The sequence below is a fragment of the Rhinatrema bivittatum genome, chromosome 5 (genome assembly GCF_901001135.1).
Source record: "Rhinatrema bivittatum chromosome 5, aRhiBiv1.1, whole genome shotgun sequence".
NCBI lineage: Eukaryota > Metazoa > Chordata > Amphibia > Gymnophiona > Rhinatrematidae > Rhinatrema > Rhinatrema bivittatum.
The window spans coordinates 239,332,354-239,348,912 of NC_042619.1; the positions used below are offsets into that span (position 1 = coordinate 239,332,354).

At 46.0% G+C, this 16,559-nt stretch overlaps 1 protein-coding gene across 3 annotated transcripts in view; it reads left to right on the forward strand.

Annotated features, from left to right (window-relative positions):
* TMEM50B (transmembrane protein 50B) overlaps nucleotides 1-16,559 on the forward strand; it is a 61,095-nt gene that overhangs the window by 21,101 nt on the left and 23,435 nt on the right. For all 3 annotated transcript variants that reach the window (XM_029603553.1, XM_029603555.1, XM_029603554.1), the window contains exons 3-4: nucleotides 3,411-3,523; nucleotides 16,373-16,440. In XM_029603553.1, coding sequence (XP_029459413.1) covers nucleotides 3,411-3,523; nucleotides 16,373-16,440 — 181 coding nt within the window. The remainder of the gene's footprint in view (nucleotides 1-3,410; nucleotides 3,524-16,372; nucleotides 16,441-16,559) is intronic.

The following is a 16,559-nucleotide window of genomic DNA, read 5'->3' on the forward strand; positions in this document are numbered from 1 at the left end:
CAGAAATCCAGGGAGGCCTACAGTGATGTTTTATTTTACTTCTGCTTCCCATATGGGATTTGAAAGGGGTCAACAGATTTTGAAGGACATCTCGTTTCACTATCAAACCCTGCTGTCTTTGGTTGGCAGAGTACTTGTTCACCTGGAGTGATCGATCACCTCTGTTCTTGAAATCTAGGCCAGATGGTCACGAATTAATTCATGGATAGGAGACAGCCTGTGCATACCAAGTGCTGTGCAGCTCCAGCACTCTTTGGCAGGTGGTGATGGCTGAATCAGTATCTCTGCGCAAGGCAGTGCTATGATCTTCTCTAGAAGTCTGGTTGTTCAGGGTGAATTTAGCTCAGGAATGCTCTCTTGCAACCTACAGCCTTATCAAACCAGCATAGTAGTCAGCTCTATTGGCTGAGTGGGGAGAGCCATGTTTGGATAACAGACCAAAAGTCCAGATACTGGTTTCACAAGTCCTTGCATTCTTAAAAAAAAAAAAAAAAAATGCCCATTGTCCGCTTGTATGACCTTCTTCTCGGTTTCTTGTTTCAGTTGCAGGTGTTTGGTCCTGGTTACCCGAACAAGGGTGCACGTGATATGAGTTCTTTGCTAGGCACATGGAATCCTATTGTTGACCTTATGCCATTGGGCTACCAGTACCGGACCCAGTCAAGTGAGCTTGCAGAGTTACTTAGATTGCAAATTTGGAACTGGGAGAGGGTCTAGAGCAGGGGTCGGGAAACTTTTTGGCTGAGAGAGCCATGAACGCCACATATTTTAAAATGTAATTCCGTGAGAGCCGTATTAACTACAACCCCCCACCCTCCTGACTCCCCCAAGACCTACCAAATTAATTTACTACAACCCCCTACTCTCCTGATGCCCCCAAGACCTGCCAAATTAATTTACTACAACCCCCCATCCTCCTAACCCCCCCCCCCCCCCAAGACCTGGCAAAAGTCCCTGGTGATCCAGCGGGGGTCCAGGGCTCGCAGACAAATCTTTAATAAAAAAGTAAAAATCTAACAAAACCCCCCACCCTCCTGACTCCCCCCAAGACCTCCAAAATTAATTTACTACAACCCCCCACCCTCCTGACCCCCCCAAGACCTGTCAAAAGTCCCTGGTGGTCCAGCGGGGGTCTGGGAGCGATCTCCTGGACTTGGTCTGTCGGCTGCCAGTAGTCAAAATGGCGCCGACGGCCCTTTGCCCTCACTATGTCACAGGGGCTACCACCGCCATTGGTCGACCCCAGTGACATAGTGAGGGCAAAGGGCCGTCGGCGCCATTTTGACTACTGGCAGCCGACAGCCCAAGTCCAGGAGATTGCTCCCGGACCGCTCCTGGACCCCCGCTGGACCATCAGGGACTTTTGGCAGGTCTTGGGGGGGTCAGGAGGGTGGGGGTTGTAGTAAATTAATTTTGGAGGTCTTGGGGGCGTCGGGTGGGGGATTTTGTTATATTTTTACTTTTTTATTAAAGATTTGTCTGTGAGCCAGATGCAGCCATCAAAAGAGCCATAGGTTCCTGACCCCTGGTCTAGAGGCCTTGATCTAGGTGACAGTGCCACAGATACCAGCCTATAAGACTGGGGAGTGCGCTGTCTGAGACAGCTGGTTTGGAGATGGTGGAATCCTGAGGGGACAGATGATCTGCTTGGTTTCTGGAATTCACACTCATCTTAAGGGGTTAAATAGTCAAGGTAATGCCTTGACATGTATGTATGCCACCACTATGCCATAGTGGTGGCATACATGCATCACTAAGAATGGGTCAGAGTTTTAAGATGCTGATTTCTTGGTATATATCAACTATCGAGGAAGTACAGTGCCAGGCTCCAATGTTTCACATGGAGCTGGATCAAATTTGTCTTCCGGTTTGGACCTCAAAGACACGTTTTAGTGAGGACAGGTGATTCTCAGGTATTGTTCCTGAAGGCTAGAAATATTTCCACTTCCTTGGCTTCTGTGCATATTGGAGAGTTTTGAGTATTGGTGTTTGGGTTGTTGCTGTGCTCATGGAAATGTTTCACTTCCATTGGTTCTGAGGTTTTCGCAGGACAGACTTCCTGAGGGATTAGCTCTTCATACCCAGAGGGTGTAGTCATGGCAAAACAGACATCTTGAATGTTTCATGCTTTTTGGGAGGAATTAAGCATATTAATTCTCTGCTCCAGATTACAGTTCTGTTTTTGGGATCTGAACTTAGTTTTTTCCTTTGTGGTGGGAAAGCAGTTTTCTCCTCTTAGGATATTTACTTACTTTGAAAACTGTCTTTCAATTTGCTATTTGCTTAGCTCAGAGTTGCAAACACCTTCTTGTAGAGAGCTTTTCTTATTGCTTCAAAAGACAGGATTCAGATTCAACAGTTTGGCTCATTCCTCTTCTGCTGATTAGCTTCAGAATTTAATTTTAACCAGTCCATTTCCTTACCTGAGTTAGCAGGCAGACAGGTTTTGTACATTATACGCTGCTTCGACCCTTGGACACGAGGACATCTTATCAGATATTTCATGGTTGCTTGCAGTTTCAGAAGATCTGGCCATTTTTTGGTCCTATTTAGCAAAGTATGGGAAGGTGTTGGTGCTTCTATGGCTTTGGTGGTGTGCTAGATTGAAGAGCTTATGTGGTCTCTGGTATCCTATTGCCAAAGCAGGTTCAGGCACAAGCTATGTCGTGATCAGAGCTCTGCTTGATCTTTCCTTTGGAGATGTGTAAAGCAACCACATGGTCATCCTTGCATACTTCATGAAGCCTTATTGCCTGGATGTCCAGGCTGGAGAGGAGGCTTCCTTTACCTCACCAGGTTTTGTGAGGGAGTAGCTTGGGTACATCCCATTGGTGTGGACTAGTCTGAATGTATGAAGAGGAAGGTGGAGTTATTTCTTACCTGATTAAATGTCCTTTCCTTGAATACAGTCAAACCAGTCCATGGCCCTCCCTGTGCTGCTGCTTTATTTAGAGTAACCTTTCTGTATCTGCTGGCGAGTGAGTGGATTTACATAGCATAGCATAGTAAAGGCATATACTTTACTGCAGGTGAGTGATTCCAGATTCTACTATTTGGAGACTTTATCCTTGTTTTCTGTTTCAGGGCTTTTCTGGAGACCACTGGTTTGAAAAAAAAAATTATTGATATATTTTGATTGGTGATTGTTAGTTGTCCACAGTTAGCTTGTTACAGAAATACTGGCAGGCAGGTATCTGCACAGATGCTTATAAGGAGTAACATCAGCGGGCCTGTTGATCTGATGTCTTCACCTGTTGGTTGACGTGCATAACCTACTGGTGTGGATTGATCTGATTGCATTCAAAGAGGAAATTATCAGGTAAGAAGTAATTTTATGGTCTTCAGATAGAAAAATATTTGTACTCTTCCAGAGCCAATGATAGTAATATACTGTCCAATTTTTGTTCTAGTTTTTTACAGGTTGGTGGATAATGATCGATGCTGCAGTAATTTATCCTCAACAAAAAGATTTGAACCATGCGTTCCATACCTGCGGGGTGTTTTCCACAATTGCCTTCTTTATGTAAGTAGTCTGAGATAGAAACTTCAACACAAAGAAGAGACAACTAGATATGTCCTGGTTCTAGATTTAAACCTGAGAACACCAGAAAATAAATATTTATTTATTTATTTATTTAGCATTTTTATATACCGACTTTCCAATAACAGAATTACTGATCAATTCGGTTTACATTTTAACAGAACAATAACATTGACAAGTAAATGTCTTACAAAGAACAGGTCGATATAACTTGGATAAGTAAATATGGGGTTAACCAGTAAAGATACATTGCCTAATATAGGTATAAGTAAAAGATACAGTGCCTAATGTAGGTTAAATAAACAGTTGCTGATTATAAGGGGAGGCCTAGGTTAAATAAACAGTTGCTAATTATAAGACTAGGTTATGTCTTCGACTGCCATAGATTAAGTGAGTTCTATAGATGATCTAAATAGCTCTCAGGTGGGTAATCATTGGCCGAGATGTTCCACAGGAAGCTGTTATGGGAAAGCTTGGTTGAACAACCAAGTCTTGAGTCTTTTTTTAAATGTAGATGAGCATTGCACTGCTCTGAGTTCTGGTGGGAGAGAGTTCCAGATTTTGGGGCCCGCTGTAGAGAAGGCTCTTTTGCTTAATGCTGACTTCATCGGTAATGTATGTAGGTTGTTTTTATAGGCTTGTCTTACTGGTCTGGAGGAGGTGTGGAATCGGAGAGGGATTTTGAGCTCGAGTGGTGCCAATTTGTGTAGAGCCTTGTGGGTTATTGAGAGCACTTTGAATAGTATTCTGAATTTCACGGGTAGCCAGTGTAGGGTTTTCAAAATAGGTGATATGTGGTCTCTTTTATTGGACTTGGTTAAGATCCTTGCTGCTGCGTTTTGCAGCATCTGTAGGGGTTTTATGGCGTTAGCGGGGAGGCCTAGTAGAAGCGAGTTGCAATAATCTATTTTCGTGAGAATGATAGCTTGTAGCACTAAACGGAAATCTTGGAAATGGAGGAGAGGTCTCAACCTTTTCAAAACTTGTAATTTGAAGAATCCATCCTTTATGATATTATTTATGAGAGATCTGTAATTCATTTGATTATCAAGGATAACCCCTAGATTTCTGACTTGTGTGGACATTGTTAATTGAGAAGACAAGATGGTACTGGGATGTGTGTGGGTTCCGTCTTGGGAGATGAGTAGGTATTCTGTTTTGCTTTGATTTAGAATCAGATTGAGGCTCGTGAGCAAGTTGTTGATGGCTAGTTGGCAAGAGTTCCAGAAGTCCAGGGTTTTTTGGAGAGATTCAGTGATAGGAATCATTATCTGCACATCGTCTGCGTATAAGTAGTGTATGAGATTTAGATTAATGAGGAGCTGGCAGAGTGGTAGAAGGTATATATTGAATAAGGTTGGAGAAAGTGACGAGCCTTGAGGGACTCCTAAGGTGCAGGTGACTGGTTGCGAAACTTCCTTGTTGACCTTGACCTTGTACTGTCTGTTCTGTAAGAATGATTTGCACCATTTGAGGGCCTCATCTCTGATGCCTATGTCTGACAGACGATCTATTAATGTGTTATGATTGACCGTGTCAAATGCTGCCGAGAGATCAAGTAGGATGAGAAGACAAGGGTGTCGGTTTTCCAGGTTTAGTAATATGGAGTCCGTTAGTGAGATAAGTAGAGTTTCCGTGCTTCGTGATTGGCGGAAACCGAACTGAGCTGGAGACAAAATGTTGTTATCGTTTAGGTATTCAGTTAGTTGTTTGTTTACAACACGTTCCATGATTTTTGCGATGAAAGGTAGATTTGCAATTGGGCGAAAATTGGATGGGTTTTCTGGAGAAAGACTAGATTTTTTTAGTAGTGGTTTTACGATTGCCATTTTTAGTGGATCAGGTACTAGCCCTTGGGAGAAGGAGCAGTTGATGATTTGTGCAATGGGTTTGGAGATGGTTTTAGCGCAGGCGATGAGTAGATTGGTGGGTATGGAGTCCTGAGGGTGTGAAGAAGGTTTGAGCTTTTTTAAGATATTTTCGATCTCTAAGGATGAGGTCGGTTCGAATTCCCTAAGGCTAACCTTTTGTGATGGGACAGCAGCTCGAGGTGTAACTGGTGAAGTGTTGATATTATTCTTGGACTGAGTTAGGAGTTTTGGGATCTTATTTTTAAAGTAGGTAGCCAGTTCTTCTGCTTTGCTTGCTGCTTTATCATCTGGTATAGATGTCAAAACGGGTTTAGTGAGTGATGATACCAAAGAAAAAAGCGCCCTGGGGTCGAAGATGAAGTGGTGAATTTTTTGCGAGTAAAAGTTTCTTTTTGCTTGGAGAATGGAAATTCTGTAAAGGTGCATCGTGGACTTGAATGCTGTGATGTTGGTAGATGTAGGGTTTTTCCGCCAGTGTTGTTCTTTTTTTCTGAGCTCTTGTTTTAAGGATTTTAGATAAATAAGTTTAAGATACAGAATTGTAAAGAGTTATACCCTTCATGCTATAAGGTACTGTTCAGAAAGATGACTTATCTGGTCACACACTAAACAATTCAACCTGACGTTTTCTGGTTACAAGTATATATGGTAATTTTGTTTTTCACTTTTGATTCTAGATTAGACTAAACCAACTAGTTGAGAACTGTTTTATCTGTGGGGTACTTTAAGTTAAAATTGTCATTCATCCGTTTTTATTCTAAACTGCAGTTGACTATTGCATCCAAAGTCTTGCCTGTGTGTGTGTGTGTGTGTGTTGCAACTCTTACAAAATTCAGTAAGCACGTTTGATTACAAGAACAGCAACGAGAGAGCATATAACCCCACTTTTAAAACTGTTGCACTGATTGCCCATTCTGCAATGGCTTAAGTTCAAAGTCTTTAATTTTAGTTTATAAAGCAATGCAAGAAGATGCTCCTAAGTACCTTTCTGCTCTTTTAAAGAGCTCCCTCATAGGCACTTTGCAAATTCAAAGTTGTTAGAATTACCCAGTAATAAAATAGCTCATTTACAGGAGCATGGAAACATGCCTTGTCTGTTATTGGCCCTTTTTTGTGGGATGCTGTTCCAGATGAGATCAGACAATTGCAAGATGTTAAACTTTTCAGAAAGAAGATTTAAAAGTTTCCTATTCTGTGAAGCCTTTGCTAACTAAGATATAATTTATATTTTCTGCAGTGTGGTGTGTTAGATGTATTGTTTGATTTGATTATGAATTTATTTTATGTCAAATTACAATTTGCCTAGCATGACATAGTTGTTATAGGTGAAAAAAATATTTAAAAATACTGGAGAAGTTGCAGTACATCTGCTTGCCTTTCCCAGCTTCTTTGGTGGTTGACTTTGGAATTCTTCACAACCCATCTTAGCCTGGGCTGCTTGCTGCTCAATGAGCTGCTGGTCAGATACTAGAGAGGTTGCAATATCCCTGCATACTTCTAGCTGTCTCTGTGTCCAGAGGACACCTCCAACCCACTTAGACGTCCTCTATCTAGCCAGGATGTGTATACCATACCATTTCCTAGCGTGTAGTCAGATGGACTCGGGACCCCAGTGGGTTATGTGCTCTTCTGCTAGCAGATGGGAGACTGAGTCAGATTTCAAAGCTGACGTCATCCTAGATATACCCCTGCAGTGACCTCAGCTCTTCAGTATCTCTCAGTCTCCTAGCAGATGCGGACACTATTCCACACATTAGAACAGTGTTAAGAATTACAGCAAAGAAGAAAGAAAAAGAAAATTTATGTTTAAAGAAGATCGAGCCCTGCTCTCCTGCAGTGAAACCTAAGGGTCCCTCCCCCAGTTGAGAATTCCTGAGGTAATTTCCGATATCCCTCAGAGGTGTGCCTTGGTCCGGTAGCCGGTTCCGAGCGTGGACTAAGCCCCAGAGTGGCTGAAAGGCAGCACGTGCATAACCGAGCGTGGCGATGAAGGTAAAGCCCTCTCTCCCCGCAGCTGGAGACCGTCCCGGCACTTGATTGGTAAACGCAGAGACCAGGTAAGCAGAAAACTTTAAATTCAGGTCTCCGGGCTCGGATTGCCGTACCGATTCGATTTCTTTTCCGGTGAAGTAAAAGGGAGCACCGATTGGGTTGAGCAGCCCTGGTTGGGGTAGGCCCTGATCAGGTGCAGGGGTCCACGTGGAGACCCTAGGGGGCGCCATCTTTCCTGTTCGACCGGCGGTATGTGTGGGGCAGGCCGGGTGGCTGATGCGCCTAACTTGTGTGTGTCCAGTACAGACGCACGCACAGCTGTGCGCATAGATGGCGCGCACAATGGAGTGCACCCCGCGCGCACAACTACCCGCATAGCCGCGTTTATAATTATACGCGTGCATTGAAGCTAGAGGCAATGGCACCGGCAGCCAAGAAGGCCAGAAGGCACTCTTTACACAGCCTGCCACATAAGAGCCGCACAGCCTGAACTGGAGTCCTGCCTGTTGCCACCATTGCGAGGAAGCCCAGGGGGAACCAAAGTCTGGTCCCTCACTGTCTGGGGATGGGTCCGGAACTACTACAGACGATAGTTCCCCAGATCTGTGCATCTCTGAGATGACTTCTCCACAAGGGGGCACCTCAGGGGCTCCTATGCAGACTCCCCCTGGGATTAACATGGACCTAGGGACCTTCTCCTGGCTAGAATTTTTCCAAGGGCTGCAAGCCTTCGTTCAGGCACAATCAGCCCCGGCTGTGCCCTGGGCTCAACCCCTGCCGTAAGCACAAGATCCTCCCAGCCCTGCTCGGAAGCCTCGAGACATGCCTTGCCTAACCAAGAATTTCCCTGACAGGGTCCCAGACACCTCAGATGATGGCGATTCCCTGGAAGAAGGAGAAATTCCTCTAGGCCTGGAATCATATTGAAACATATTTCGCTTCTTCCACAAGGATGAACTACCAGCCCTTGTTTCCCAGACTCTGAAGACTCTGGGTAATCCAGGCACGGACCCGACGGTGGAACCAAAGAAGAACCCCATCCTGGTGTCCCTTTGTAAAGCCTCATATTACTTCCCAATGATGGAAGCCATCCAGGAACTCAATGACCTGGAGTGGGATGCCCCGGATGCCAGCTTTAAAGGAGGTTGGGCCTTAGAAGCCCTATACCCTCTAGAACCAGCAACCAAGGAACACCTGCGCTTCCAGAAAGTGGACGCCATGATCTGTGCCGCCTCAAAGCAAACAACGATTCCCATTGAGGGAGGGGCTGCATTGAAGGATACTCAGGATAGATGATTGGAATCCATCCTTAAGCAGGCCTTTGACGCAACAGCAATGACACTGCAGATTGCTTCCTGCTGCGCACTGGTGGCACGTTCCTGCTTGCTTCTCTCAAGAGAGGTAAATAACTCCGGAACGTATACCGGTGAGACGATGGAATCTGCAGCAGCCTTCCTGATGGACGCAAGCTCAGACCTGGTGCGCACCTTAGCCAGAGGCGTAGCCTCTGTAATGGCAGGCAGAAGACAACTATGGCTACAGAATTGTTCTGCTGATGTGACATCTAAAGCAAATCTCATAAGAATGCCCTTTAAAGGATCCCTTTTGTTCGGAAGCGAATTGGAGAAGTTAGCCAGCAAGTGGGGCGAATCCCCAGTGCCTCGGCTACCAGAAGATAGGAATAAAAGATCTTAGCATCCCTCTCCCAGAAGAACCAAGGGCAGTGGCTTGCAACGCTTTAGACCCTACAGGAACTCGCAGTTCCAGGCACTGCGTCCCTCCGGAAGGTCACGGCCATTTCGGAACAGACAGACCTAAAGAGGAGCAGGCCTGGGGGCAGGCCCCAGCCGTGCGCCACAATGAGAATGGTCCAACCCATCCACAGGAAGAGGAGATAGGGGGTCAACTTGCCCTCTTCTACCAAAGATGGGTTGAGATAACGTCTCACAAATGAGTACTAAACATCATTCGAGAAGGTTACTCTCTGGAGTTCCGCAGCATCCCTAGAGACAAATTTATGATGTCACCCTGCCACTCCCACACCAAGAGGCTGGCAGTGGAAACCACTCTGACAAGACTACTCAGTCTAAAGGCAATAACTCCAGTTCCCTGGCTTTACCCAGGGCAAGTCTTGCCTCACAAATCTGCTTCACTTTTTTGAAGGAGTTAATAAACATGTGGATAAAGGTGAACCGGTAGATATAGTATACTTGGATTTTCAGAAGGCGTTTGACAAAGTTCCTCATGAGAGGCTTCTAGGAAAAGTAAAAAGTCATGGGATAGGTGGCGATGTCCTTTCGTGGATTGCAAACTGGCTAAAAGACAGGAAACAGAGTAGGATTAAATGGGCAATTTTCTCAGTGGAAGGGAGTGGACAGTGGAGTGCCTCAGGGATCTGTATTGGGACCCTTACTGTTCAATATATTTATAAATGATCTGGAAAGAAATACGACGAGTGAGATAATCAAATTTGCAGATGACACAAAATTGTTCAGAGTAGTTAAATCACAAGCAGATTGTGATAAATTGCAGGAAGACCTTGTGAGACTGGAAAATTGGGCATCCAAATGGCAGATGAAATTTAATGTGGATAAGTGCAAGGTGATGCATATAGGGAAAAATAACCCATGCTATAATTACACGATGTTGGGTTCCATATTAGGTGCTACAACCCAAGAAAGAGATCTAGGTGTCATAGTGGATAACACATTGAAATCGTCGGTTCAGTGTGCTGCGGCAGTCAAAAAAGCAAACAGAATGTTGGGAATTATTAGAAAAGGAATGATGAATAAAACGGAAAATGTCATAATGCCTCTGTATCGCTCCATGGTGAGACCGCACCTTGAATACTGTGTACAATTCTGGTCGCCGCATCTCAAAAAAGATATAATTGCGATGGAGAAGGTACAGAGAAGGGCTACCAAAATGATAAGGGGAATGGAACAACTCCCCTATGAGGAAAGACTAAAGAGGTTAGGACTTTTCAGCTTGGAGAAGAGACGACTGAGGGGGGATATGATAGAGGTGTTTAAAATCATGAGAGGTCTAGAACGGGTAGATGTGAATCGGTTATTTACTCTTTCGGATAGTAGAAAGACTAGGGGACACTCCATGAAGTTAGCATGGGGCACATTTAAAACTAATCGGAGAAAGTTCTTTTTTACTCAACGCACAATTAAACTCTGGAATTTGTTGCCAGAGAATGTGGTTCGTGCAGTTAGTATAGCTGTGTTTAAAAAGGATTGGATAAGTTCTTGGAGGAGAAGTCCATTACCTGCTATTAAGTTCACTTAGAGAATAGCCACTGCCATTAGCAATGGTTACATGGAATAGACTTAGTTTTTGGGTACTTGCCAGGTTCTTATGGCCTGGATTGGCCACTGTTGGAAACAGGATGCTGGGCTTGATGGACCCTTGGTCTGACCCAGTATGGCATTTTCTTATGTTCTTATGTTATGTCCCACACCCCAACAAAATATGGGGCGCTATTCAATCTTTTATCCTTCCCAAGAAGGAAGGATCATTCCGACCCATCTTGGATCTCAAGAACGTCAACAGTTATCTGCGGATACTACACTTCCGCATGGAAACTCTTCGCTCCGTCATAATGGCAGTACAACCAGGAGAGTTTCTAACCTCCCTGGACCTCTCCAAAGCCTACCTTCACATTCCAGTCCATCAAGATCACCAGCGTTTTCTACGCTTTGCGATACTGGGTCACCATTACGAGTTCCGAACGCTACCTTTCGGCCTAGCAACCGCCCCAGAACATTCTCCAAAATTACGGTGGTCTTGGTGGCAACACTGAGGAAGGAAGCGATCTTGGTACACCCATACCTGGATGATTGGCTGATCAGGGCAAAGTCTTTCGAAGAGAGCAGGCAGGTGACCAGCAGAGTCAAGAGCCTACTGCAGGAACTCGGTTGGGTTGTGAACACAGGCAAGAGCAGTCTACAGCCCTCTCAATCTCTAGAGTACCTGGGGGCCCGTTTCGACACCAAACAGAACAGTCTTCCTCCCTCCCTCGAGGAGAAGGAAACTGATGGAACAATTACGACAACTGATGATCAATGCATGCTCCAGGGTATGGGACTATCTTTTAAGTCCTCAGCCTCATGGCATCAACCCTGAAGGACGTCCCACGGGCAAGGGCCCATATGCGACCGATCCAGCGCTCCTTACTGTCACGATGGAACCCATTGTCCCAGGACTACTCAATTCACTTCCAACTACCAGTAGAGGTACGTTCTCAGCTCCAGTGGTGGCTACAGGAAGACCACCTAAGCAGAGGAGTTCCCCACCGAACTGGACCATGCTCACCACAGATGCGAGCCTGCGAGGGTGGGGAGCCCACTGTCAGGAACTCACGGCCCAGGGACAATGGAACAAGGACGAGGCGGAATGGAACATAAACCGCCTGGAAGCATAAGAACATGCCATACTGGGTCAGACCAAGGGTCCATCAAGCCCAGCATCCTGTTTCCAACAGTGGCCAATCCAGGCCATATGAACCTGGCAAATACCCAAAAACTAAGTCTATTCCATGTTACTGTTGCTAGTAATAGCGGTGGTTATTATCTAAGTCAATTAATAGGTAATGGACTTCTCCTCCAAGAACTTATCCAATCCTTTTTTTAAACACAGCTCGAGCTCAAGGAGTCAGACTAGTGTACCTGCGATTCAGCCACAGACTCTGAGGCAAAGCAATTCGAGTAATGTCGGACAACGCTACAACGGTGCTTACATCAACCGCCAGGGAGGAACCAGGTGTCTCTGGAGATGGATTCTCTCATGGCATGGGCAGAGATAAACCTACAAGGGATCTCGGCCTCCCACATCGCGGGAAAAGACAATGTCTCAGCAGAGAGAGCCTGGACATGGGAGAATGGATGCTGTTGACCACAGCCTTCCAACTGATAGTAAATCACTGGGGCCTCCCAGCCATGGATCTACTGGCCAACCATCTCAGTGCCCAAGTCCCCAGGTTCTTCAGCCGCAGACAAGAGCCACATTCCCAAGTGATCGACCATCTTGTCCAGACTTAGCCAGAGGAAGACTTACTGTATGCCTTCCCCCCCATGGCCGCTACTGGGCAAGGACATCTGCAAGATAGAACATCACTGGGGACTAGTTCTACTAGTGACCCCGGATTGGCCAAGATGATCATGGTACTCAGACGTGCAAAGACTCCTTGCGGGGAACCCTCTGTGCCTTCCTCCACAAAGGGACCTTCTCCAGCAGGCCCGATTCTTCATGAAGATCCGTCTATTCTCTCTTACGGTCTGGCCCTTGAGAGGACTTGCCTGAAGAAGCGTGGTTACTCAAAGGCCGTGATTGACACCCTGCTCTGAGTGCGCAAGTTCTCCACATCCCTGTCATACATACGGATCTGAAGAGTGTTCGAAGCCTGGTGCAAGAACCACGGGATGCTCCCGCGGACAGCCAAGATCCCCATGATTTTGGAGTTCCTACAGGATGGTATGAAGAAGGGGTTGTCTCTCAACTCCCTCAAGGTTCAAGTAGCCGCACTGTCCTGCTTCAGAGCCGAAGTGGACGGTACCCCCCTATCAACCCATCCGGATTTGTCCCGTTTCCTGAAAGGGGTTAAACAACTCCCACCACCCCTAAAGTGGTCGGTGCCTCTATATAATCTCAATCTAGTATTAGACTTCCTAGCAGGGGCTTCCTTCAGACCAATGCATGGTCTGTCACTACGCCTCTTAACATTGAAGATGGTATTCCTGGTGGCAATATGTTCAGCTCATCGCACCTCTGAACTACAGGCACTATCCTGTCGGGAACCGTTCCTTAGGTTTAGTCCTGTAACCATACAGCTGTGCACCGTTCCCTCCTTTCTACTGAAAGTGGTTTCCGAGTTTCGCTTGAACCAAGCCATCTCCGGACGAACATAAGGGCTCTGAAGACTCACGCCGCCTTTGCCATCTAAATGTTGGCAGACTCCTAGTGTGGTACCTGGAAAGATCAGAACTGGTGCGCAAAACGGATCGCTTGTTCGTTCTTCACAGCGGGAAGAAACAAGGAGAAGCAGCCTCGCGGGCGACCATAGCCCGCTGGATCAACATAGAGGCAGGAAAGCCCTTACCACTACAGGTTAAGGCTCATTCTACGAGGGCCCAGGCAGTCTCTTGGGCAGAAACCAAGCTACTGTTGCCCACCGAGATCTGTCGAGTGGCAACGTGGTCCTCCATACACACCTTCTCCAGGTTCTACCGCCTGGATGTTCAGGCCCAAGAAGACACAGCCTTCGCAAGGGCAGCATTAAGTGGGCCACGGGCAGTCTCCCGCCCTGTCAGGGAGTAGCTTTTGTACATCCCATTGGTCCTGAGTCTATCTGGCTACACGCTAGGAATGGAGAAATTACTTACCTGATAATTTCATTTTCCTTAGTGTTGAGAGATGGACTCAGCATCCTGCCCATGGCTGCCCCAGAGGAGCATTTCTTTCACTCCCATCCTGGACCTCAAGAGTGTCAACAGACACGAGTAATTCATTTCCACATGTAAACTCTACGCTTTGTCATAATGGCTATACAACCAGGAGAGTTCTTAACCTCCCTGGACCTTTCCGAGGCCTACCTTCCAATCCAGCAAGATCCCTTAAGGGTAGGAAACACTGGTGTACTGGGCTGCCATTATCAGTTCCAGGCGCTGCCCTTCAGCCTGGCCACATCCCCCAGAACATTTTCCAAGATTATGGTGGTCATGGCTGCGGCACTGAGGAAAGGAGGAGTCCTGGTGCACCCATACTTGGATGACTGGTTGATCCGGGTGAAATCATTAGAAGAGAGTTTCTGGGTGACCAGCAGTGTGACGTCCCTGCTTCAGGAGCTTGGTTGAGTCATAAACATGGACAAAAGCAGTCTTAAGCCCTCCTAGTCCTTGGAATATCTGGAAGTCCGGTTTGACACCAAGTAGGGCAAGGTCTTCCTCCTGCCCTTGCGTTTAAGGAAGTTGATATTCCAAGTGTGTCAGTTGACAAACGTGATCAACCCCAAGGTGTGGCGTTATCTTCAGGTCATCTGTTTGATGGCATCAACCCTGGAGGTATTACCATGGGCAAGGGCACACATCGACCACTTCAACTCTCCCTGCTGTCATGTTGGAACCCATTGTCTCAACACAATTCGATTCGCCGCCTCCTACTGATGCAAGTATGTTCTCTGCTCCAGTGGTGGCTACAGGAAGCTCCAGGGTGTAAGCCTGTCCCCGCCGAACTGGCTGGTTCTCACAACAGACGTGAGCCTCCAAGGTTGGGGAGCTCACTGTCAGGAACTGACGGCTCAGGGGCGTTGAACCAAGGAAGAAGCACGCTGGAATATAAACCGCCTGGAAGCCCAAGCAGTCAGATTGGTGTGTCTGAAATTCAGCCACATCCTCCAGGGTCAGGCGGTCTGCATAATATTGGACAAAACAATGGTAGCCTATATCAACCGCCAGGTGGAACGAAGAGCCAGCAAGTGTCTCCTTTATGGAATGGGCAGAATTGAATCTACAAATGATCTCAATCTCCCACATTGCAGGAAAAGACAACATCAGAGCAGACTTTCTAAGCAGGGAGAGTCTGGATCCAAGAAAATGGGCATTGTTAGCTAGAGCCTTTCAGCTGCTGGTAGATCGCTGGGGCCTCCTGTCCATCGACCTGCTGCCTGTATCTCAGAATGCAAAGGCTTCCCGATTCTTTTGTCATAGAAGAGATAAGCAGTCTCTGGGGATCGACGCCCTTGTTCAGACCTGTCCAGAAGAGGACTTACTATATGCCTTCTTTCTGTGGCCCCTGCTAGGCAGAGTCATTCACAGGATCGAGCGCCACAGGGATTAGTCCTTCTGGTGGAGACCCCCCTGTGCCTCCTACTGCACAGGTACCTGCACCAGCGAGGTCCAATCCTTCATGAGGATCCAACTCTATTTTGTCTTACAGTTTGGCCCTTCAGAGGGCTCGTCTAATGAGGCGTGGATATTCGGCGGCAGTAATTATCGCCTTGCTCCACACGCCCCCCCGTTGCGCACATGCACGTGCAGCCACCCGATTTTATAACGTGCACGCAGGCGCACATGTTATGAAATCAGTGCGTCCATGTGCCCGCCAGGAACCACATGCACATGTTATAAAATCTACCCCTTAAGCAGTTGCAGCAGAACCTGATTGCAACAAATTGTCTAGTGTATTAATCTTGACTCCCTAAAGTTAATGTGATCATGTAATGAATGGAACTACCTCATTAAGCTCTCTCTAATCTCCAGAGAGGAATTGATTCTAGCTTGGGGCATTTATAGTGTTTAAATCTTAAATGTTTACCACCAATATTGAGCAAAGCAGAATTCTTTTCTGCTTCATATGACTAATCTCTTGTTTTATTACTGTGTAATCAAAGGGGCCAGATTCTTGTGTCCAATTCAGTAAATATCCTTCTGGTGACAGGTTAAATTTGTGGAAATGACTTATTTTCCTTTTATGACATTCATCTTAGAACAGCTTGGTATGCAGGGAAAGGTCATCTTTGAACACACGCGGTTACTGTGCAGAGAAAATGCAAAATATAAGATGTGAGGTTTCTTTGGTTGATAGTGGACATCATTACAGTGACTATTCTGTTGTGTGCTGATGAAGGAAAACACATCCTGAGCTTTGTTTTACTATTGCTGTACAGTAACTGATTTTGACCAGTAGAGTTGGTAGTCTCAAACTTATATGGAAATTTATTTTTTTTTAATCCTAGGGAAGGGGAATGCTGCAGTATTAAATGCTCATTTTTTAGATAACACCCACACCTTATCTTTAACTCCCTTAACCATTTCAACTTGCAAACACATTTTACAATCAAGAACCTGCATAGTTACAACAAAAACTAATTGCGTGAATAAAAAATCATGGTGTATAAGCAATACGTTTTTCTGAAGTGGAGCTTAGGAGGAAAGGATTTTTGTTAAATTTAAATTATTTCTTGTAGGATAAATGCTGTGTCAAACGCCCAAGTGCGAGGTGATAGCTACAGTGATGGATGCCTTGGAAGGACAGGTAAACCTAACCTGGATTCCAGGAATCTTTGAAACTGGTAGTGCTGGTTTGCATGCCAGTGTGTTCTGAAATTATGGGGGGGAGGGGATTTCCTCTGTAGTAATGGAGATCTTTCTTGT